Genomic DNA, 26,226 nt, shown 5'->3' on the forward strand with positions numbered 1-26,226 from the left:
TGATCCGGTCTCTAAACTTGCCAAGGGAGAGTAGATTGGTAGTTGGGAGCAAATAGAAGAGACCTATAAATGTAAAAAAAAAATCACGTGATCCCGAAGTAGCAATATTGAAAGCAAAAGGACCCGGATATCGTGTAAGATTTAAACAGAGTGTCAAGTATCCCCTAAGCAATGCGATAACTCGAAGACTTCAGGAGATTATATTTCGTGAATATTTAAATGGACCTGGCTACATGGCGAAATGGTTGCTTTAAAAATCTCTAAAGTAAATAACGGACATGGTATAGCGAGACTTCAACGAGTACCGTGTTAAAATCGTACGTTGAAAGCAAATAATAACCAAATATTGATAACCTGAACGCCTATTATCCAGGAATCTGTGCCGGGCGCCAGACACATCTCGGAAATCATGCCTTTAGGGTCTATACCGGAACTACCCGAACCGGAAGTATCCGTACCGGAAGTGTTATAGCAATTGAAGTCTGCGGACTGGGCGCCGCGCATTGCATCTTTAAGCAATGTTCCATCACAAACTTTTATGTCTAAAAGGGGGTGATTTTAAAATTATGCATGCATCTGTTAGTAAAACGGCATTGTTTTTCAATTTCTTTTATTCGATCGTGCTAAAAAAAAGCTAAAGTATGTTATACATAAATGTCACAAAGCAATTCACTAATTGTAACGTACTGTATATGAAAATGAGCACAAGATTTTCTGTTAAGGTAATAATTTATGAGGTTGAATAAACAAAGTCGACGAGCATGGATTGGCAGATACAGCTCTTTGGTAAAATACAGGGACATAAGAAAATGTCAATGCCAAATTTGCTTTCCCGATATTATCAACATACCATAACACATCAAACTGCTAGGGGTACTTGGACCTAGCCGACAGAAATGAACCTACCTGATGGACATGGCCCGTTGTCACACTCGCGGGAGAGCATGGAATCGCCTGTACACTGACTACCGCCATTGGCGGGGGCGGGAGCCGTGCACGTTCGGAGGGTCCGCTGCATCCCCATTCCGCAGATGGAGTTACAGGAAGTTAGGTTAGACCAACCTGTCCATCCTCCGTCTAGGTGAGAACGTTTTAAATTGTTAAGCTTTCTTGAATTTATAGTGTAGCAACACAATTCGATGATACACGAATTTCTGATTTGTAAATATTCACTCCTTGACAAAATGACGCGGAAAGGGTTACTACCTCTTAAACATCCGGGCATTTCACATTTCTCAAACGAGGCAGGGGAACCCTCACACTCTTTGCCACCAAATTGTGGCGGGGGATTTTCGCACTTCCGGGTTGAGTAGGCCACCCCCACACCGCACGTGACACTGCATGAGCCAGCCGAGGTAAAATTACTCCACCCACCGTCTGGAAGGGCAGAGTACTCCACATTGGATGCTTTTACTCAAAGTTACATTCTGAATTTTTAATTAAAACATTTTTTCTCTCAGAAAAATAGTAAGATGGTAAAAGTAGATATCATACCATTGGCAAGCAGTACATCAATTGCTGAAATACTGCAGAAATTGTGGGAACCAAGTGTCTGTCTTTGGACTTTCCTACACATCGATAATTTCACTCAGTAGCCGGTTTTCATGTGTATTGCGAGAACGTCCTTTCGGTAGAGTGAAGTCTTAGATTATTTTTATTCCGTTTTTGGAAGTGTTAAATGTATGGTTCTGATGGTCAGTCATCGCTCTTTCAGCGTGGAAATAGCATCATGTCAGCTTTTTATTTTTAACAATAATTGGGGCAATGGAAACGTGTAATTTACGGCAAATGACCATTACTTGCATGCCGCATCCACCACATAATCACTCATCGCTGTGACTATTGATCTCACTACATATCTTTACCCATGCAGAATCGCCCGCCATTGGGCGGCCTTGAAAATCACCTGTTTTGGCCTGCTTATCACCTCCGAATCTTGCAAATTGAAACTAAAAGAACGCAATTGCTTACCTATTGGGCATGCAACATCATAACATACATCGATATCACTGTCAACTCCCGCACAGGGCCGTCCACCATGGAGAGGCGCTGGGGAATCACATGTTCGGTTTCGAAAGCGGCCTCCGTACCCGCACGTGACACTGCAGCCGCTCCAATCGCTCCACGTGCTCCACCCGCCATCTAGGGATACGAAGAGTCAGATATCGCAACTCGGTTGTTAAGTTCGTTTAGCTGTTATCTGAGTGCGATTGAATTTATTTTGATAGTAACGTTGTAACTTAGAACTAGTAAACGATGCAGAATAAGTTTAAAATAGCCTTTCATGATAGAACTATTATTTAAAAAGAAAACATGTTTCTATCAGATTTATTACCAAATAGTAAAAAGAGTCACAAAGGCGTGTAATTGACGCGTTCCATGCTTTGTCCACTTCGGTCATATACACTGGAAAGTGATGCACCTTTCGAATTAAATGATTTGGTCCTGACACTACATCGTCGACAAAAAGGTGAACAAAACACAAACATTGCATTGGATATGAGTTAAGTTAATAATATAAATTATATTTCTAATATAATTTCATAGTAAGCACTCGGTCAAAAAATCATGACTACCATATCACATCAGACAGTGCTGCTTTGGTGAGGAAAAGACTACGCGCATTTATTATACGTGTTTTTACCTACAAAACAGTGCAAGAAGACACCTAAAGCATTAGTTATACGTTCCTCGCCTACAGAACAGGGAAAAAAGAGACCACACGCATTAATTATGTGTTCTTACCTACAGAACAGGGCAAGAAGAGACCACACACATTAATTATACATGTCCTCGCCTACGCGCATTAGTTATACGTGTCCTCGCCTACAGAACAAGGCACGAAGAAACCACACGCATTAGTTATACGTGTCCTCGCCTACAGAACAGGGCAAGAAGAAACCACACGCATTAGTTATACGTGGCCTCGCCTACAGAACAGTGCAAGAAGAAACCACACACATTAATTATACATGTCCTCGCATACAGAACAAGGCAAGAAGAAACCACATGCATTAGTTATACGTGTCCTCGCCTACAGAACAGTGCAAGAAGAGAACACACGCATTATTTATGTGTCCTCGCCTACAGAACAAGGCAAGAAGAAACCACATGCATTAGTTATACGTGTCCTCGCCTACAGAACAAGGCAAGAAGAGACCACACGCATTATTTATGTGTTCTTACCTACAGAACAGAGCAAGAAGAAACCACATGCATTAGTTATACGTGTCCTCGCCTACAGAACAGGGCAAGAAGAGACCACACACATTAATTATATGTTCTTACCTACAGAACAAGGCAAGAAGAAACCACATGCATTAGTTATACGTGTCCTCGCCTACATAACAGGGCAAGAAGAAACCACACGCATTAGTTATACGTGTCTTCGCCTACAGAACAAGGCAAGAAGAAACCACATGCATTAGTTATACGTGTCCTCGCCTACAGAACAAGGCAAGAAGAAACCACACGCATTAGTTAAACGTGTCCTCGCCTACAGAACAGGGCAAGAAGAAACCACACGCATTAGTTATACGTGGCCTCGCCTACAGAACAGTGCAAGAAGAAACCACACACATTAATTATACATGTCCTCGCCTACAGAACAAGGCAAGAAGAAACCACATGCATTAGTTATACGTGTCCTCACCTACAGAACAGGGCAAAAAGAGACCATACGTATTCTATTATACGTGTCCTCACCTACAGAACAGGGCAAGAAGAAACCACACGCATTAGTTATACGTTTTCTCACCTACAGAACAAGGCAAGAAGAGACAATACGCATTAATTATACGTGTCCTAACCTACCGAACAGTGCAAGGCGAGAGGAGACCACACTGATTAATTATACGTGTCCTCACCTACAGAACAGTGCAAGAAGAGACCACACTGATTAACCATACGCATTAATTATACGTGTCCTCACCTACAGAACAGTGCAAGGCTAGAAGAGACCACACTGATGAATTATACGTGTCCTCACCTGCAGAACAGTGCAAGAAGAGACCATACGCATTAGTTATACGTTTTCTCACCTACAGAACAAGGCAAGAAGAGACCATACGCATTTATTATACCTGTCCTTACCTACAGAACAGGGCAAGTAGAAACCATACGCATTAATTATACGTGTCGTCGCCTACAGAACAAGGCAAGAAGAAACCACATGCATTAGTTATACGTGTCCTCATCTACAGAACAAGGCAAGAAGAGACCACATGCATTCGTTGTACGTGTCCTCACCTACAGAACAAGGCAAGAAGAAACCACATGCATTAGTTATACTTGTCCTCACCTACAGAAAAACGCAAGAAGAGACCATACGTATCTTATTATACGTGTCCTCACATACAGAACAGGGCAAGAAGAAACCACATGCATTAGATATACGTGTCCTCACCTACAGAACAAGGCAAGAAGAGACCTTACGTATTTTATTATACGTGTCCTCACCTACAGAACAGGGCAAGAAGAAACCACACGCATTAGTTATACGTTTTCTCACCTACAGAACAAGGCAAGAAGAGACAATACGCATTAATTATACGTGTCCTAACCTACCGAACAGTGCAAGGCGAGAGGAGACCACACTGATTAATTATACGTGTCCTCACCTACAGAACAGTGCAAGAAGAGACCACACTGATTAACCATACGCATTAATTATACGTGTCCTCACCTACAGAACAGTGCAAGGCTAGAAGAGACCACACTGATGAATTATACGTGTCCTCACCTGCAGAACAGTGCAAGAAGAGACCATACGCATTAGTTATACGTTTTCTCACCTACAGAACAAGGCAAGAAGAGACCATACGCATTTATTATACCTGTCCTTACCTACAGAACAGGGCAAGTAGAAACCATACGCATTAATTATACGTGTCGTCGCCTACAGAACAAGGCAAGAAGAAACCACATGCATTAGTTATACGTGTCCTCATCTACAGAACAAGGCAAGAAGAGACCACATGCATTCGTTGTACGTGTCCTCACCTACAGAACAAGGCAAGAAGAAACCACATGCATTAGTTATACTTGTCCTCACCTACAGAAAAACGCAAGAAGAGACCATACGTATCTTATTATACGTGTCCTCACATACAGAACAGGGCAAGAAGAAACCACATGCATTAGATATACGTGTCCTCACCTACAGAACAAGGCAAGAAGAGACCTTACGTATTTTATTATACGTGTCCTCACCTACAGAACAGGGCAAGAAGAAACCACACGCATTAGTTATACGTTTTCTCACCTACAGAACAAGGCAAGAAGAGACCATACGCATTAATTATACGTGCCCTAACCTACCGAACAGTGCAAGTAGAAACCATACGCATTAATTGTACGTGTCCTCACCTACAGAACAGTGCAAGGCGAGAAGAGACCACACTGATTAATTATACGTGTCCTCACCTACAGAACAGTGCAAGAAGAGACCACACGCATTAATTATACGTGTCCTCACCTACCGAACAGGGCAAGGCGAGAAGAGACCACACTGATTAATTATACGTATCCTCACCTGCAGAACAGTGCAAGACGAGAAGAGACCACACTGATTAATTATACGTGTCCTCACCTACAGAACAGTGCAAGGCGAGAAGAGACCACACGCATTAATTATACGTGTCCTCACCTACAGTACAGTGCAAGGCGAGAAGAGACCACACTGATTAATTATACGTTTCCTCACCTACAGAACAGTGCAAGGCGAGAAGAGACCACACGCATTAATTATACGTGTCCTCACCTACAGTACAGTGCAAGGCGAGAAGAGACCACACTGATTAATTATACGTTTCCTCACCTACAGAACAGTGCAAGGCGAAAAGAGACCACACAGATTAATTATACGTGTCCTCACCTACAGAACAGTGCAAGGCGAGAAGAGACCACACTGATTAATTATACGTGTTCTCACCTGCAGAACAGTGCAAGTCGAGAAGAGATCACACTGATTAATTATACGTGTCCTCACCTACAGAACAGTGCAAGGCGAGAAGAGACCACACTGATTAATTATACGTGTCCTCACTTACAGATCAGTGCAAGGCGAGAAGAGACCACACTGATTAATTATACGTGTTCTCACCTGCAGAACAGTGCAAGAAGAGACCACACGCATTAATTATACGTGTCCTCACCTACAGAACAGAGCAAGGCGAGAAGAGACCATACGCATTAATTATACGTGTCCTCACCTACAGAACAGGGCAAGAAGAAACCACACGCATTAGTTATACGTTTTCTCACCTACAGAACAAGGCAAGAAAATACCATACGCATTAACTATACGTGTCCTCGCCTACAGAACAGGGCAAGTAGAAACCATACGCATTTACGCGTATTATACCTGTCCTCACCTACAGATCAGGGCAAGTAGAAACCATACGCATTAATTATACGTGTCCTTAACTACAGAACAGGGCAAGTAGAAACCATACGCATTAATTATACGTGTCCTTAACTACAGAACAGGGCAAGTAGAAACCATACGCATTAATTATACGTGTCCTCGCCTACAGAACAGGGCAAGTAGAAACCATACGCATTAATTATACGTGTCCTTACCTACAGAACAGTGCAAGTAGAAACCATACGCATTAATTATACGTGTCCTCGCCTACAGAACAGGGCAAGTAGAAACCATACGCATTAATTATACGTGTCCTCACCTACAGAACAGTGCAAGGCGAGAAGAGACCACACTGATTAATTATACGTGTCCTCACCTACAGAACAGTGCAAGCGAGAAGAGACCACACTGATTAATTAAACGTGTCCTCACCTACAGAACAGTGCAAGGCGAGAAGAGACCACACTGATTAATAATTATACGTGTTCACACCTGCAGAACAGTGCAAGAAGAGACCACACGCATTAATTATACGTGTCCTCACCTACAGAACAGTGCAAGGCGAGAAGAGACCACACTGATTAATTTTACGTGTTCTCACCTGCAGATCAGTGCCAGCAGAACAGTGCAAGGCGAGAAGAGACCACACTGATTAATTATACGTGTCCTAACCTACAGAACAGTGCAAGGCGAGAAGAGACCACACTGTCCTCACCTACAGAACAGTGCAAGGCGAGAAGAGACCACACTGATTAATTATACGTGTCCTCACCTACAGAACAGTGCAAGGCGAGAAGAGACCACACTTGTTAACTATACGTGTTCTCACCTGCAGAACAGTGCAAGAAGAGACCACACGCATTAATCATACGTGTCCTCACCTACAGAACAGTGCAAGGTGAGAAGAGACCATACGCATTAATTATACGTGTCCTCACCTACAGAACAGTGCAAGGTGAGAAGAGACCACACGCATTAATCATACGTGTCCTCACCTACAGAACAGTGCAAGGTGAGAAGAGACCACACTGATTAATTATACGTGTCCTCACCTACAGAACAGGGCAAGGCGAGAAGAGACCACACTGATTAATTATACTTGTCCTCGCCTACAGAACAGGGCAAGTAGAAACCACATGCATTAGTTATAGGTGTCCTCACCTACAGAACAAGGCAAGAAGAGACCACACGCATTAGTTATACGTGTCCTTACCTACAGAACAGGGCAAGTAGAAACCATACGCTTTAATTATACGTGTCCTCGCCTACAGAACAGGGCAAGTAGAAACCATACGCATTAATTATACGTGTCCTTACCTACAGAACAGGGCAAGTAGAAACCATACGCTTTAATTATACGTGTCCTCGCCTACAGAACAGGGCAAGGCGAGAAGAGACCACACTGATTAATTATACTTGTCCTCGCCTACAGAACAGGGCAAGTAAAAACCATACGCATTAATTATACGTGTCCTTACCTACAGAACAGGGCAAGTAGAAACCATACGCTTTAATTATACGTGTCCTCGCCTACAGAACAGGGCAAGTAGAAACCATACGCATTAATTATACGTGTCCTTACCTACAGAACAGGGCAAGTAGAAACCATACGCTTTAATTATACGTGTCCTCGCCTACAGAACAGGGCAAGAAGAAACCACACTGATTAATTATACTTGTCCTCGCCTACAGAACAGGGCAAGAAGAAACCATACGCATTAATTATACGTGTCCTTACCTACAGAACAGGGCAAGTAGAAACCATACGCATTAATTATACGTGTCCTCACCTACAGAACAGGGCAAGAAGAAACCACACGCATTAATTATACGTGTCCTCGCCTACAGAACAGGGCAAGAAGAAACCATACGCATTAATTATACGTGTCCTTACCTACAGAACAGGGCAAGGCGAGAAGAGACCACACTGATTAATTATACTTGTCCTCGCCTACAGAACAGGGCAAGTAGAAACCACACGCATTAATTATACGTGTCCTTACCTACAGAACAGGGCAAGAAGAAACCACACGCATTAGTTATACTTGTCCTCGCCTACAGAACAGGGCAAGAAGAAACCACACGCATTAATTATACGTGTCCTCGCCTACAGAACAGGGCAAGAAGAAACCATACGCATTAATTATACGTGTCCTTACCTACAGAACAGGGCAAGTAGAAACCATACGCATTAATTATACGTGTCCTTAACTACAGAACAGGGCAAGTAGAAACCATACGCATTAATTATACGTGTCCTCGCCTACAGAACAGGGCAAGAAGAAACCATACGCATTAATTATACGTGTCCTTAACTACAGAACAGGGCAAGTAGAAACCATACGCATTAATTATACGTGTCCTTACCTACAGAACAGGGCAAGAAGAAACCACACGCATTAGTTATACTTGTCCTCGCCTACAGAACAGGGCAAGTAGAAACCATACGCTTTAATTATACGTGTCCTCGCCTACAGAACAGGGCAAGTAGAAACCATACGCATTAATTATACGTGTCCTTACCTACAGAACAGGGCAAGTAGAAACCATACGCATTAATTATACGTGTCCTCGCCTACAGAACAGGGCAAGTAGAAACCATACGCATTAATTATACGTGTCCTTACCTACAGAACAGGGCAAGTAGAAACCATACGCAATAATTATACGTGTCCTCGCCTACAGAACAGGGCAAGGCGAGAAGAGACCACACTGATTAATTATACTTGTCCTCGCCTACAGAACAGGGCAAGTAGAAACCATACGCATTAATTATACGTGTCCTTACCTACAGAACAGGGCAAGTAGAAACCATACGCATTAATTATACGTGTCCTCGCCTACAGAACAGGGCAAGTAGAAACCATACGCATTAATTATACGTGTCCTTACCTACAGAACAGGGCAAGAAGAAACCACACGCATTAGTTATACGTGTCCTCGCCTACAGAACAGGGCAAGTAGAAACCATACGCATTAATTATACGTGTCCTTACCTACAGAACAGGGCAAGAAGAAACCACACGCATTAGTTATACTTGTCCTCGCCTACAGAACAGGGCAAGTAGAAACCATACGCATTAATTATACGTGTCCTTACCTACAGAACAGGGCAAGTAGAAACCATACGCATTAATTATACGTGTCCTCGCCTACAGAACAGGGCAAGTAGAAACCATACGCATTAATTATACGTGTCCTTAACTACAGAACAGGGCAAGTAGAAACCATACGCATTAATTATACGTGTCCTTGCCTACAGAACAGGGCAAGTAGAAACCATACGCTTTAATTATACGTGTCCTCGCCTACAGAACAGGGCAAGTAGAAACCATACGCATTAATTATACGTGTCCTTGCCTACAGAACAGGGCAAGTAGAAACCATACGCATTAATTATACGTGTCCTCGCCTACAGAACAGGGCAAGTAGAAACCATACGCATTAATTATACGTGTCCTTGCCTACAGAACAGGGCAAATAGAAACCATACGCATTAATTATACGTGTCCTTACCTACAGAACAGGGCAAGTAGAAACCATACGCATTAATTATACGTGTCCTCGCCTACAGAACAGGGCAAGTAGAAACCATACGCATTAATTATACGTGTCCTCGCCTACAGAACAGGGCAAGTAGAAACCATACGCATTAATTATACGTGTCCTTACCTACAGAACAGGGCAAGTAGAAACCACACGCATGAATTATACGTGTCCTCGCCTACAGAACAGGGCAAGTAGAAACCATACGCATTAATTATACGTGTCCTTACCTACAGAACAGGGCAAGTAGAAACCATACGCATTAATTATACGTGTCCTCGCCTACAGAACAGGGCAAGTAGAAACCATACGCATTAATTATACTTGTCCTCGCCTACAGAACAGGGCAAGTAGAAACCATACGCATTAATTATACGTGTCCTTACCTACAGAACAGGGCAAGTAGAAACCATACGCATTAATTATACTTGTCCTCGCCTACAGAACAGGGCAAGTAGAAACCATACGCATTAATTATACGTGTCCTCGCCTACAGAACAGGGCAAGTAGAAACCATACGCATTAATTATACTTGTCCTCGCCTACAGAACAGGGCAAGTAGAAACCATACGCTTTAATTATACGTGTCCTCGCCTACAGAACAGGGCAAGGCGAGAAGAGACCACACTGATTAATTATACTTGTCCTCGCCTACAGAACAGGGCAAGTAGAAACCATACGCATTAATTATACGTGTCCTTACCTACAGAACAGGGCAAGTAGAAACCATACGCATTAATTATACGTGTCCTTACCTACAGAACAGGGCAAGTAGAAACCATACGCTTTAATTATACGTGTCCTTACCTACAGAACAGGGCAAGTAGAAACCATACGCATTAATTATACGTGTTCTTACCTATAGAAAAGGGCAAGATGAAACCATATGCATTTGTTATATCTTTCCTCGCCTACAGAACAAGGCAAGAAAAATCAACACGCATTAGTTATACGTGCCCTCGCCTACAGAACAAGGCAAGAAGAAACCACACACATTAGTTATACCGGTCCTTAAGAATAGACCACACGGATACATTAAACGTACCCTTACCTACAGAACAGGGGAAGAAAAGACCACACGGAGTCCACGGGTACACGGATACATGTCCTTATCTACATAAAAGGGGAAGAAGAGACCACACGCAATAATTTTACGTGTCCTTAAGAATAGACCACACGGATTAATTAAACGTACCCTTACCTACAGGACAGGGCAAGAAGAGACCATACGCATTCATTTTACGTGTCCTCACCTACAAAACAGGGCAAGCAGAAACCACACGCATTTATTATACGTGTCATCACCTACAGAACAGGGCAAGAAGGAACCACACGCATTTAAGAAACCACGCGCATTAATAATACGTGTCTTTACCTGCAGAACAGTGCAAGAAATGACCACACATATTATTTATACGTACACTAACCTACATAACAGGAAAACATAAGACCACACACATTTATTTAATTATAAGTGTTTGTTTTCACATGCAGAACAGTACAAGAAAAGACCACACTCATTTATTATACGTGCTCTTACCAATAGAACGGGGAGTTCAATAAAACGCGCATTAAGTCCTTACCTACAGAACAGGGCAACAGTGCACAGGAAGCCTTGTCTACAGTTGCGCCGTCACATCGGCTTCCGTTTACACAATGGCGCATGCGCAATTTCTCCCCGGTGCCGCACGTGACGGTACACTGGCTCCAGGCAGTCCAGTCACTCCAAACGTTTACTAGAATGTAAGCATGTATCTATTTATTATATTTTTGATAAGAGCTTCTAAGGATGTGTTTGATGTAGTAGACTTCAGGAGACTGTGATTATCATATTTGAGTGTGTATGCATATTTTAATTACGCTGTTTTCTTAAACGATTTACGCTGGATTATTGCTACGTTTTAAGAAAATGTCAAGAAAAAGACAATGTTTTGATATATTAAAATATATCAGTAAGCAATGCTATTTTTCCAGATGATTATTCACTGCGAGTTTGGAATAATATGTTTCAAAGTTTCAAAGTTTTATTTGCATTGCATTCAGAATTTAGGCTATGACCCATGTAGACAAAAATTATATTCAGTATTAAAAGGTGAACGTATATACAATAAAGTATTACCATTAATTAGCCGTCAGTACATCAGTAGCAAAACATCGAGCGATAAAACAAAATACTTAAAATAAAGTTGACATTTTAACTATCAATACTGTATGGCGATTTGATAAATGACTTATCAAAATAGATATTTTCGTTGTAGCTCTATAGTTGATTTCGTAATAAAGATTTTCATGATTAGTAATAATTAACTAATTAAAAACCTTAAATATATTTCAATATTATTCTTACCCGAATCAAATTCTACTATGTCCACTGGCTGAAACTAGTTACAGTAAATGTTTGACTCCTTTACGCATTCGAAGCTCCTCGGCCATTTTTATCGAAAAAACCTCGGATGTATGCCGGTACATCAGTAGAAGTAGTTCGCATTTTGTAAGCTTGTATTTTCTGATCTAAGTTTAAATTCATTGCCAGTGAAGTGTACTATTGCAAACGTAATTAAGATTCCCAAGAGTTAAGACATTAAGTTTAACTTCTAAATTAAATTACTTTGCGATCTACTTTCAGCGGACTTAACATACCGATTTCAGAGTATGTTAACCGTCCATATACATCCGAGGTTGTTTTCGATAAAGATGGCCGAGGAGTTCCGACCGTCATTTATGTTGTATGTTTATATAGCATGTATGATCTACCGGTGCATGGGTTATGTTGCTGGCTAATCCCCGCGCAGTTTTTGCCGAAATGTGCGGGCGCCGGGTTGTTACAGCTGCGGTGTCGCTCCGTGCTACCCGTCCCCGTTGTGACCGAGCACGTGCTCCATGATGTCCAGTCGCCCCAACCCCCGTTCACTAGTTGACAGAAATATGCACATAAAATACAATTTATAAACAAACAGAGATTAACAATAGATTCGGCACACTGGGTTCACTAACTTGTACAATACGGCTTTTACTTATGATGTAACTTTCTTAATGTTTTTTTTTTGTTATTTTCCTATGTATCGATTCTATGTTACTTAAAATAAATCTGATTTTAAGGTGACAAAAAGTTGAAAAATTGAATGTATTGCCATTTGTTGAGTATTCATAGAGTTATGATTGTGTAGATAACGAAGATTCTTTAATGAAACACATGTGACCTACTCGACCGTTTTCAATATAGATCTCTGTCATAAAGTGAAATTATCCAAGGGTCCATATGTGTGCTATTTTGGTGTGTGTTTGTAAACTTTATCCAACATTGAATTTGTATCTATCGTTAAGCGAACTGAAGCAGTAATCAGTTGCCGAATACTACACACAATTAAGCGAACACATACTGTAGTTTGTTGCTAACTATCACGCTCCTACAGATCCGTTTATGAACCCATCATGTGACTTAATTAAACTGACAGTCTCGCGTTCTAGACGTTGGAAATATTCTATCATTCCAGAAAGGTTATAATGCAACATTGTACATATTGGGGATGGGACGTTGAATAGTTTCGGTATTTTAATTATTGAGGTGCTTAAAGCCTCAGTGCCACTTAGGCTTAAATAATTAGAGAAAAATAAAGTGAGTATATAACTATGATAGAGTGTCATATATTGTCTGATAGATTCCCGAGGTCCGTACAATACTTAAGTAAAAAGAAAGGTTTGGGAAATACCAACGAAATTCCAAACTAGATCATTTACTCACTATATGCTAATGAGGTAGCTAAGTAGGCGGAGCATAGCGCTTTGCAAACAATACCTGAGCAAGTGTCTGAATATCATGAAAGTGCACATAAGAAATTAAGCTCCTGTTTTTAAAAGAAATGTGATGCAGGTATTTATGGATGAAAACTTATCAATGTTGTTAAGGGGAAAATCGCATATTGGTACTCGCCTATGATTTTGTAAAATGCACTTTATATGTATGACGAATTAATCTGTAAATCATAAAAAAGTGTTACTAAGATACCAAATGCAGGAAATGTTGATATTTGCCCATATATCGTTACTTATGACTACAATTTTCAAATAAGCATAAACAGCTTTGTTGTTGCGTAATTGGTTGATTGACATTATCACGTGATCTGATCAATGTGTGGTTAACATATAACAATATGTCGAGCCTTTGGGATAGTATTGGTGGTCTAGTGATTAAAATGTTGATATATTTGAGTTATTTTTTCTTGACTTTATCGATATTGTAGTGTAAAAAAAACATTGATTAAATAAGTGTTTTTAGATGCATAACCGGGGAAACATTTTAAATACAAAATGTCTTAGTTAAAAAATGCAAATCATTAGTATATAAAGCAACAAAGAATTTCAGGTATTCAGAAAGTCACGTGGTATGTAAATTTCGTAATGTTGTTGTGCGTTCTAAAGTAAGATCATACTTAAAGTAACTCTCGGTTGTGTTTCATTTTGTAATAGCGATAAATGCATTTTTGGGGTGTGGGGTGTGGTGGGAAGGGTGGCGCTTAAAGTGAATAAATGGTGAAGAGAAGTCATCTGGATATACATACACACAAATTAGTTAACATAACTAAAACATAATGGGCGCGTTTCTTTGCTACCGACTTAATTCTGCCCAGTCACCATTTAAGCCTGGTCCAAGTTGGCCTGCTTTTATCGTCGACCTTTGCTGTTAATCTTTTTAATTTAGATTGGAGCTTTCATTTCATATCGCTCAAAGGTATATTGACGAGTTTTGGCCTTTATGCCAAAATATGAAATGTTCTAATCACAACATGACTTTACATTCATCCATGAATACTATCGACATATACTGTTGTTTTGTCGTTTTTCGTGGGCAAAGAATATTCGATTAAGAATACAAGCTGAATTACCTGGGACTGGGCACCTCGTATGACATGAACGTGTCTGCGACTGTTGGCTAGCGTAAAGGTCGGTGCCATTGCAGTGACTGATTACCACCGCGTGATGGCTTGTGGGACCACTCGCACTGTTGTGCACGTGGTGGCATTCCCTGGATAAAAACAATTAAACCTCTTTCATAACTAGTACGGTCTTGATTCTGACATCCTCCGGACATATTGCAAACATCAATGCATACTTACCTATTCAGCTATCACCTGGGTTCGATTCCCATAAGGGGTTGTTTCTCAAGATATATTACTTAGGACATCAATACTGGCTCCTAGCCAAGAAACGGACTACATGTATGGAGGGATACAGTTGTCATCACAATCGAATTAGAATAAATCCGTATAAACTAGCATATGTTGTCCTGTTTGACTACAATAAAAAAAACACCAACATATTTTCATTTTTGAATCGCATTTTTCCATTGTCACATGTAAAATAAATGTAAGGAACAGTTGCATTTTAAATGGTATTAAGTGGTAACCTGAAGCGAGTATGGTAGCCGCTAACCCTGGTATCTCCTGGGTGACACGTAGAATTGCAACTGTTGTAGTCAGACCATGGCATCCACATGTAAGCTGAAGGTTGTTATTGTAAATATTAAGGCGTTTTGAGCTTTCATTAAATTGCATCGCTTATTTGAAAGCAAGCCAAATAATCTCAAATAAATGTTGATGTTACGCAAACAATAGAAATGTTTTTCTCTAAAAGTAATGCAAAAAATACTATAACATACGACATTGCTGCCGGGGCATGATCATGCTACTGTATTGTGATTGCGTCATCTTGACCAGTTGTCGCGCTGTTTTTACTGCTTTTATACCGATTAATACCGATTCAATACTGATTGCACTGATTGTTGGGTGAAAAAGACTACGATTGTTCCAAACCGATTAGATTTGAAGCTTGGAGTTACCTACTTGGACAGGTAACACTGCAGTTTGTGTTCTGGTGACTCTGGGTCGAGGTGCCGCAGTGGATGTATACAACTGAATGTGTGGTGGTGTGGTTTGCCGTTGTGATATGGGCGATGCATGCTTTAGTGCGGGTTTTCGTGCCGGTGTTGCTGTCTGGACAGTTACTGATACAAGATCCCCAGTCACCCCAGGAACCCCATGTGTAGGTTGTGACGGCACCTAACAAACGAAGGGTATCAATAAAACTGGAAAAATTACAAAAAATAAAGAAACACGAAGACAAGAAAGTAACCACACATTGGAATACAGTGTAGGGTTATAAAAACCTTAAAACGTAGATGTACTATCTTTTGACAATGATCTCATAAATTCTGGAAACATATTGAATTGAAAATTTTGTTTTTGTGTAAATATTCCTTTTAAACAAACAACTTAATCGAATAAATGATTTAAATATAAAATTAATAATTGTATGACCCTATTGTGTTTATCGAATGACTGGAAAAGCGGATAAAGCCGGATGTGGCCCTCCTAGGTCCACTTGAGGTTGCTAGGGGAAAAATATTGGAGAAACGGAGATGCGCAGGTTAAGCTACACAGTCAGTATTTATTAATCGGGCAGAGGATCCAATAGTGGTTGCCTAACCGTATACATTAGTCGGGGAGAGGGCGATACGCGACTTGCTAAACAGTACATTGGATCGGGGAAGGGGTTCGCTAGTGGTTGTTAAACAGTAAACTTTTGTCGGGGAGAAGAGGATCAAAATGTGGTTGCTACATAGTGAACATTGGCCGGGCAGAGGTGGTTTCGAAACATTTTGCTTAACTGTATACAATGATCGGGGAGAAAAGGATCTATTTGCGAATGCAACACTGTACTGTATACATTGGTTAGTGAAAAGCGGTCCGCTAGTGGCGCTACACAGTATTTATTTAAAGAGGGGGTCCACTTATGGCTGCCCAAGTAAACTACATACATTGGTTTGGAATGGGGGACCGCTAGTTGTTGCTACAGATTATATCTTGGTAAATAAGAGTGGGGTTCGCTAGTATCTATAACACTCGTCCATTGGTTGGGAAACGGATTACTCGCAAGTGGTTGCTACAAAGTATACATTGAAAAAGTACTGGGGGATCCAATAGTGGTTGCTTAACTGTATACGCTAGTCTGCGACAGGAGGGATACACTTAGAATTGCTACCTAGTAAACATTGGTTGGCAATACGGGGTTTGAAAGTTGTTATCACACAAAATACTCTTCGGAGAAAAGTGGATCCGATAGTGGTTGGAACACTGTATTCATTGGTCGAGGATAGAGGTTCCCCGAGATTTTTTGCTGCATCTTAGTCTGGCAGAGACAGTTCGATAGTGCTTGCTACGCATTATACATTAGTCAGGGAGAGGAAAATAAGATAGTGGTTTCTACACTCTAAACATTGGTTGGGGATAAGGGAATACGAAAGTGGTTGCGACATTGTAGTCATTGGTCGAGGAGAGAATCCGCTAGTTTATTGGCGCCGCTCTGAAGAGCGCGCCTATTATGGAATGGGAATTTATTTGAGTTAGTGGTAGGAGCGGTTTTTAAGTTGATTGACAGTTGGGTTTTACTGTTATTTTATTATGATTAAAAAAATGCAAATGGATGGCGATTGCATGGGTGTTAAAAATGCTATTTGTGGTTGAATAGATTGTCTTCAATTTATCTTCAAAACATTATATTTGAAGAACGACAAATAAGTTTAATAACTGTTCCCGTTTCGTTTACGTTTTCCGATTGGTTAACTGTAATATCATGTGCCGGAAATGTAAATATTCGGAGGAGTTCCGAATGAAATGTAAAATGTGTGGACCGGTAATTATGTGAATGGGAATAATTATGTTTTATGTTGTTTTGTTATGTTTACTGCACTAATAAACAATGAGTTAAGCTGTTTTCTTTAATTTAATCGATATTGGATTAAATCATCACCTAACTTTATTTTTTAAAGTGTTGAAGGTGACATTAGTAAAATTGTATTACGATTGCCCCCGAGTTGTTTTATTTTTAGAACACTACACATATCCGGATGTAGCTATTTTTAGAACCAGAAGGTATTTCCCCGCTATTCATAGGTCAATAATGGAATTTCTACATCGTCGATTAATAGTTGGAAACTCGGTTTTGTCATGAATATACGTTTAAAATAAGTAAACACTAAAGTGCACACTGACAGTTGATTACGATACATCTAACAATTTGAGTCATTACAGTAAAACATGGATTATAAGTGAATTATACGCGTAAGAGAAGATTTCCTGTCGAAAAAACTAATTGCAACAATCAGCATGGAATTGGGATATTCGTATCAAAGGGCTATTCATGTAAGTATCCTTGAGTAGTTGTGTAAGTTTATGTGTTCAAAAATGTTTGTTTTTTAATTTCTTTGGAATTCTTAAATCATTTTTATTTGCTAAACGTTAAGACAGCGTTTTAATATTTCTACATGTACTATAAATATACATGTTACATACTTTACATCTACTTATAATGGACCAGTCAATTGTAACCAAAGCCCCACCAGGTCCGAGGAATAGCTGGGACTTTGACTTTCTGTCCAGCTAACCCCGGGTAAAATCCTCGTCCTGCGGGGACGAACTGATGGTCAAATCCTCGCCATATGCCCCGTACCCCAGGGAGCCTAGGTAAGGCATATTCCGTGCTATATCTGGCTCAAAGACAAAACCACCGTATTCACCCGGCACTGCGAGGCCACCTGAAAGTTAAAAACACAGCCCATTTCCCCGGCATATCCCCGGCATATCCCCAGACCTGGAGGGCCGTGGTTACAATTGACTGGTGCATTATGTACATGTTACATATTTTTAAATGTACTTATGTACATCATTTATGTATATGATATGAATATGTAATCTTTTATTTGATTGTTTTATCTTAGAAAAATATTAGACTTAAAAATACCCATTATTTGTTTACAAAGAAAAATATTAGACTTAAAAATACCCATTATTTGTTTACAAACTGCATATTTTCAAAATAAACCTGTATTAAAAGATGTACATGGTTTCGGGCTGGAAGCCACAACAGCTTGGACACAAGCGACATTCATTTGCTTATTGTAGGTCTCGTTGAACGCCATATTGTTGTGAATCATTATCAACCAATGCACAACATCTACACATTTGTGCCTACCAACCCTTACTCTTGGCTAAAACGGATATTAGTGCAGAATGTATAATTAATACATGTGCATTTGTATTTTACGGTTGTAGTTTCTGTTGGTTGATAATCAGAAGTCTAATTTCTTTCAGGCAGGAAAAGGACTGAATATTACTATTATATGAAGAATTCCAGCCTGCATTAAATACTTTGTTGGATCATTAAGACAGATTTGACATCCATGTCTATCCACATCTGATAGTGATGATGTGAGTATTTCATATAAAACATATTTGAGTTGGTGTTTGTTGTTTTATAAACTCACTGTTTTCAATAATCCAGTGGTTGTGGTGGTGGTGATGATGAATTTTATTGATAAATTTAGTAATTTTCTTTATATTATATACATGTATGTATCAGCTTATTGTTGTTGTTGAGAAATATTAAACTGTTTATATTTTATTTTGTATATGTATGGCAGTATTATTATCTATACAAATTAGTTAGAAAGTACTTTTTTCTTTTACAGCACTAAACATTCTAGATGGGTAAAGACCTGTTAAATCAGCATTGACTCAGCATTGAGTAATTTTCATCTGTGCAGACACTACAAGTACAAACGCATGGGAACAAACCAAACTTCAAATGTTGAAGAGTGAAGAATTATTGTGAAAAGTTCTAAATGTTAGAATACCATTGACTAAATAAAACAAATAGACATCGATTACCAACAGAGACTGTTTACATGTTATAATATTCAAAAGACATTAGTTGAGAACTTTCACTCTGACATTTTTGGAGGGGCATTACCGCCTACTTAGTGTTCTTGTTTCTTTACATATTTTAATTTAAAAGTACATTCATTGTTTTTAAATCTGAATTCTGAGTTAGTATCATAAGTAAAATTCATTTATTTGGATGATTACATTTTATGAATAAGTCCAATTGAGCTTTTTACAAGAAAAGGGTTGATTTTTAAGCATTTTATTAGTTATAAAAATGTATAGTTACATGACATTATGTATATTTTCTTCAAAACTGAACGGTAAACTATCATAAATTGTCTTTTGAATTGTTCATTAGACATCATAGAAAATATTTAAATGATTTCAGCAGGTTGTCTTATTATTAACTATTTTTTATGAATTTATAAAACTGCTATATATTTTCAAACATCAAAATGATTTTTTTCCATGTGTATCAATAATATGTTCGGTTGAACGTAATTTTTCTGTTAACTGAAGTTTATTTTACCAGAAACTGTGTTTATTTCATAATCTCTGATAATGTGAAAAAAAAATCAAATAAAGACAAAATATTTTTAATTAACAGTAAAAAATCTTCAAAATTTGGATAAAAGTCCCATAACGTACCATGATAATAACTATGTTGTCCGTAACAGCTTTATATTACTTATACCTTAATTCAGTTCAAATAATTATGGCCTTTAAGGATTTGTGTTTTCATAATATAGATTTCCTGTTATATTGAGCTTTGTCAATTTGTGTTGATGTTTTGTTTTATGTACAATTACTACTTCTATTTCCTAACTTTTGTCTCATTTGTCAAATTGAATTGTTACATATTTAAGTGAAAAAACACACACACTATTTTTAAAGATGCACTCTTACTCCCCAATAAGACTTATGATAATTAATATTATTGTTTTCATTTTTCAAAATGGGTTGATAGATGTCAACAACAATGTTTCTAATGAAGGATCTTGAGTTCAATTTGCTAATAAGAATGAACTTAAAACATGGTATTTCTGCCTTTTGATACTATAGTAGACCACAGTAAATCTTTTAGCAATCACCAATTGATCATTTAATATTTGTCATGCATTCTGCTATTATAAACAGGATGACAAGCTTGTTATCAGTAAATGATATTTCAGTAAATGCATTATTTAGTAAGTAGTTATTGTTTTTTCATTCAATTTGATGTGTGTTATATATACAATTATATGTATTGATTTCAAATAAGAGTTTCACTTTAAAGATGCTCATTTAAAGATAATGAACAGACACACAAAAACTAGACACATTTGATACTAATTATACGAATGATTATTGTTTTATATATAGGTGACCTCTGATTTGTTTTGGAGATATTCATAAATGGGTGTTATTCTTTATTGTCTTCAGTTTCTTATACATTTAAGGATTTTTATAATTGCTTTTCTGGTATATATTACAATGTAATTTAATGCAAATGAAAACACACTTTAAACTGGACACATTCGATACTAATGATATAAATGATTATTGTTTACATGTACTCTGATTTGTTATGAAGATATTCATAAAGGGGTGTTCTTCATGTTATTATACATTTTGGACTTGATTTAGTATTGCTTTTCTAGTATATATTCATTTAATGCACAAAGAAATTATTTTAAGTGTTCAGTATCACTTTCACACATTGTTTACTATTATGTTTTTGCATATTTGGCCTATTTATGCTTATATGTGCATTGTTGTATTTCAAAACCTTTGTGAAAAATAGAAACAGTATTATTTTACTTCATACATAGTCTGATACATATTCAGTTTGAATGCGTTATTTTTATCATATTTGAAAAAAATGCCATTGTCCAATAAGACACATGCTGTTTTTGTGTTAATATCAACTAAAACATCCATTTTCTACTCTTCTTTACTATGTAAATGAAGAAGTTAACATTAGTATTATTAAACAGCTAAAAACAAGGCATGTTATGTTATAAATGCATTTCATCTAGTAAACAATGTTCACTTTTTATATAACAGTTCAATAATTATGTTCTATTTATGTTTGCAACTTTACAGTTCAATAATTATGTTCTATTTATGTTTGCAACTTTCGGACGAAATGATAATATTTATTAAAGTACTACACAAATTGTTAAATTGTTATTTCATATCACTTCTTCATGATGAATGAGGTAGCTTATTCTTCCCTACAAGTTGTCATTCCAGCATGGTGACGTTGCCCCCTCCCCCTATATGATTAGAACTGCAGTGTACATGTACAATAACTCTATTTCAGCGTATTGCAAGAGTTATTCCCTTTGTATCTTTTCCTGTCCGGAGCATAACTAGAAAACTACTTTTTGGAATTTCATTAAACATCATTCAAAGGTATTTAGCACAACGAGAGGAAGTGCAGTGCACAATGACTATAGCTGTTTTTAATTACATAATTATTGCCCTTTGCCGCTTTTTCTTGACCAGAGCATTACTTTAAAACTACTTATGGTATTGAAATAAAACTTGATATATGGGTATGTGGCAATGACAAAAAGTACAGTGCACAAACACCCTAATTCTGTCTTGTTCATTAATGTACCCCACCCCTAATGAAATGTTCAACTTGAAAATCTTCAATTTCAATGCTTTTGCCTATGTTGTCATGCAGAAAACTACAAACATTTTGAGAATTTCATAGATGCGGTTCAATGCACCATAATATGCTTGTTGGCCTTGACATTCCTTGTTTTTCAACATATAACAAGTGCATAAACTATTAAACGGCGCCCTTTGATGCTTTGCATCAATGGTCTTTCTTGTACTACATTGTATAGATTGGTCAGGGCAAGGGGGACTCAATTGGTTACTACGCTTTACACATATGTCGCGGAGAGGTAAATAAGCTGGTAGTTGCTACGCTGTAAACATTGGTTGGGTGGAGAGGGATCCACTAGTGATTGCAGCTATGTATACAATGGCTGGAAGAGAACTAGAAAATGTGAGTGGTTGGTACGCTGTAAAATTTGGTTGGATGGAGAGGGATCCACTAGTGATTGCTGCTATGTATACAATGGCTGGAAGAGAAGTAGGAAATGCTTGTAGTTACTACACTGTTAACAATGGTTGGGTGGAGAGGGATCCGCTAGCGATTGCTACTAAGTATACAATTGCTTGAGAGAAGTAGGAAATGTTAGTAGTTGCTACACTGTAAACATATGTTGTGTGGAGGGGGATCAGCTAGTGATTGCTACTATGTATACAATTGCTTGAGAGAAGTAGGAAATGTTAGTAGTTGCTACACTGTAAACATATGTTGTGTGGAGGGGGATCCGCTAGTGATTGCTACTATGTATACAATTGCTTGAGAGAAGTAGGAAATGTTAGTAGTTGCTACACTGTAAACATATGTTGTGTGGAGGGGGATCCGCTAGTGATTGCTACTATGTATACAATGGCTGGAGAGAAGTATGATATGCGAGTTTATACGCTGTTTTCAGTTCATGATGCGAGGATGCTCTGCAAGTGGTTGCTACACTGTTTTGTTTTCGTTTCAGAACGTGGGAGAGTCTGATTATGGTTGCTTCATAGTATATACTAGTTGAGAAGACGTTGTTTCGGCAGTGATTGCTACACTGTATAGATTGGTTTGGAAGAGGGTGATCCAGTTTTGGTTCGTACACAGCATATATCGGTTGAACAAATTGGGGGGTCCTCAAGTGTGTTTTTACACGGTAAACAATGGTCGAGGAGAGGAGGATCCTCAAGTGGTTGCTACACTCTATACGGTGTTAAACAGTATACATTTGTCAGGCATAGGGGGATTCGATAGTTGTTGCTTAACTTTATACCATGGATGGTCTTGAGGGGGTTCGGATAGTGGTTGTCTCACTGTATTCATTGGACAAGGGGGAATCGATAATAGTTCCTACACTGTAAACATTGTTTGGGGGAGAGAAATAAGCTAGTGGTTGGTTAACTGTATACAACGGTCGGAAATAGAGGGATTCAATAGGGGTTGCTTTATTAAATATCATGGTCGGGGAGACGGGAATCTGATTGGTCTGATAGTGGTTGCTACATAGTATACTGTAGCTTGAGAGAGGGTCCGCTAAAGTATAAAGGGGAGAGAGGCTCGAAAGTGGCTGCTTTACTGAATACCATGGATGGTTTGAGGGGCATCCGATAGTGGTTGCTTCACGGAATAAATTGGTCGGGCAGAGTTGGATTCGAAGGTGGTTGCGTAACTGAATAGCATGGTCAGCGAGACGGGGATCCGATACTGTAAGCACTGATCAGGGAGAGGGCAATAAGGGGATCCGATGGTTTCTGCTACATTCTAAACATTGCTAGTATTGCTCACATTATACAACACAGTATGCATTGGGCGGGGAGTTGTGGGCCCGTTGGGGGTAGCTCACAGTATACAATGGCCAGGGAGTGGGGGTCAGCTAGTGATTGCTACACAGTATATATTGGTTTGCGAGGGTCTGCTGGTGGTTGCTACACGGTAAACATTGGTAGTGGAGTTGAATTCCGCTAGTTGTTTCTTAGCCTATATTTAGCTTTGTTGTAGTAAATTCACATTCATGGCTGCTGTAACTTTCATCTAATACATGTTTATATTTTATCGATTTAGTCGAAGTAGCGGGGATTATGAAAGCTTAAAAAGGAATGGACGTCATTTTAAAGACTGGTTGGTACATATGTCGGCTATATAGTTAAGCCGTTTAACAAGTTGGTGATTTCCCTCTTCGAGACATGCCAGGTCACCAGCGCTATGTATTAGATGGTATGATAAACAAGCTGGAAATAAATAATCGAGACTCACCTGTCACGTGTAGTACGGCAAAAATAAAGAGAACCCGTGCTGTTCCTTCAAACGCCATTAGCGAACCTGTGGAAAGGTTGAACGTCGCAACAAACAGATCGAGTGTTTACATAACATCTATATATCTTGTTTCAAAAAAAGAGAAAAGATACTATATTTTTATATATGTCAGGTACACAGCTTGAGTTCCTTTGGGACATCTTTATTTTTCGTTAATATATTAAAAAGAAGGAAGGTTGCTGGAGTTTCTATCGTATTTGTGTATTCAGGGTTATATCAGCCTAGCTAATGTTAAAGTCCTTTATAGTCCTAAAAACCAGTCCTTCGGGGCGAGTGCCGTTTTTTTACACCCATGTGTGTAATCTTTAATGTTGGATGTATACGGGGTGTATAACAACATACTAATTTATATCGAGTTTTTAACTTTTCGGCACTGGGCTTATGATATTTTGCCATGACCAAATACACATTGGTATACCTTATTTCTGGGTTTTTGAAAATGTTTTTGACAAGCAAAGACAATGCTGCTTAAACAAAATAAACTTCCTACAAGCCGGTATAAGCTGTGGATATGACTATCATTTCCAGCTTACGTTACACGAATGATATGTATCATACATATTGAAATAAATCAAAAGTTTATCATAAACAGTACAACTATTTTCCTGTGTTCGTGAATATAACTATCTTTTGACAAATGAAGTCATTGTTGCTTAAACAAAATACCCCCCCCCCCCTGCAGCCAGTATTAACAGTGACTTGACCATGTTTCCGGCTTACATAACACGAATTGTATTGTCGTTCATTCTAAAAAATATCAAAATGTTATCATAATTAACAAATTAAACATTAGGCTATTTATTACTTGCACTCTATTGGAAAAAGGTAAACAAAACTTACGTTCGTTAGTCTTAAAATGCACTTAAATAATTACAGGCATTATGAAAACCGGTATTAAGTCCAAACACTCGTTCTAAAACTGTTCTATATACGGCAGATTTCGTGATTCCTTTATCAAGGTTTATCTAGGGGCTGAACATGGCCACTATGTACACGGGGCTTATCTAGTACAATGGTAAAGTTAGCCTCTAAATTATGTGCTAGTGTTCGTCTGCCTTCTTGTCCAGATTATTGCATGTATATACGTGTGTACGTCACCAGATAAGGTATACGATGTACACTAATAGGAATCGTTGATGTCTGGAATCCACATATTATTGTAGTATATCTCGGCTCCTACATGAATGACGCTATCCGATTGGCCAAGAGCGGTCATGCACGACGTGTATAATCCATACCCCCCCCCCCTCCCGTAATTTCCAGTATGTTTCATACAACCCCTGTAACTTCCATACTCCTCAAAAGACATAACAAAATGGCGGCCGGAAAATTCGTAACTTCTCTCTCGGCTTATCTTTTCACTAAAGGGGAGCTAACCCATGCACGTTATTGAATATCCATTTTATTCAAGCAATCTGTTGTGTGTAACCGACTGTTTACATGAGTAATGGTTACAAAATGGCGAGTAAAAACGGTTTACATACCCGTACGAAAGTTTTCGCCCGGAATTGACACGTAATTTATCTATAAGTTCCGGGCGGAGATATTTTCCAGGCGTAGTTTTAATAATACAATGTTTAGTGTTAGAGGCCGGATCCCGGCCGGGTCCCGGCCGGGTTTTTGGGGCGAAATATGTAAATGAGGTGGGACGGAATTCGAATTCCGGGCGGAATTTCAGGTTACTGGCGGATTTTCAGATT

General features: G+C 38.9%; 1 protein-coding gene across 1 annotated transcript; it reads right to left on the bottom strand.

Moving 5' to 3' along the window:
• Nucleotides 1-25,539, bottom strand: LOC128202838 (coadhesin-like; the record flags this gene model as incomplete). Its single annotated transcript, XM_052903993.1, has 12 exons — nt 25,367-25,539; nt 24,467-24,532; nt 15,754-15,969; nt 15,318-15,411; nt 14,797-14,936; nt 12,668-12,823; nt 11,497-11,649; nt 1,972-2,142; nt 1,207-1,377; nt 907-1,077; nt 355-542; nt 1-63 (listed from the first exon to the last, which is right to left on the bottom strand). Coding segments are annotated over exons 2-12 (1,581 nt in total), but the record flags the coding sequence as incomplete, so codon positions are not given.
• Nucleotides 25,540-26,226: the final 687 nt, after the last annotated feature.

Source organism: Mya arenaria, chromosome 9 (genome assembly GCF_026914265.1).
Source record: "Mya arenaria isolate MELC-2E11 chromosome 9, ASM2691426v1".
Classification (NCBI taxonomy): Eukaryota; Metazoa; Mollusca; class Bivalvia; order Myida; family Myidae; genus Mya; species Mya arenaria.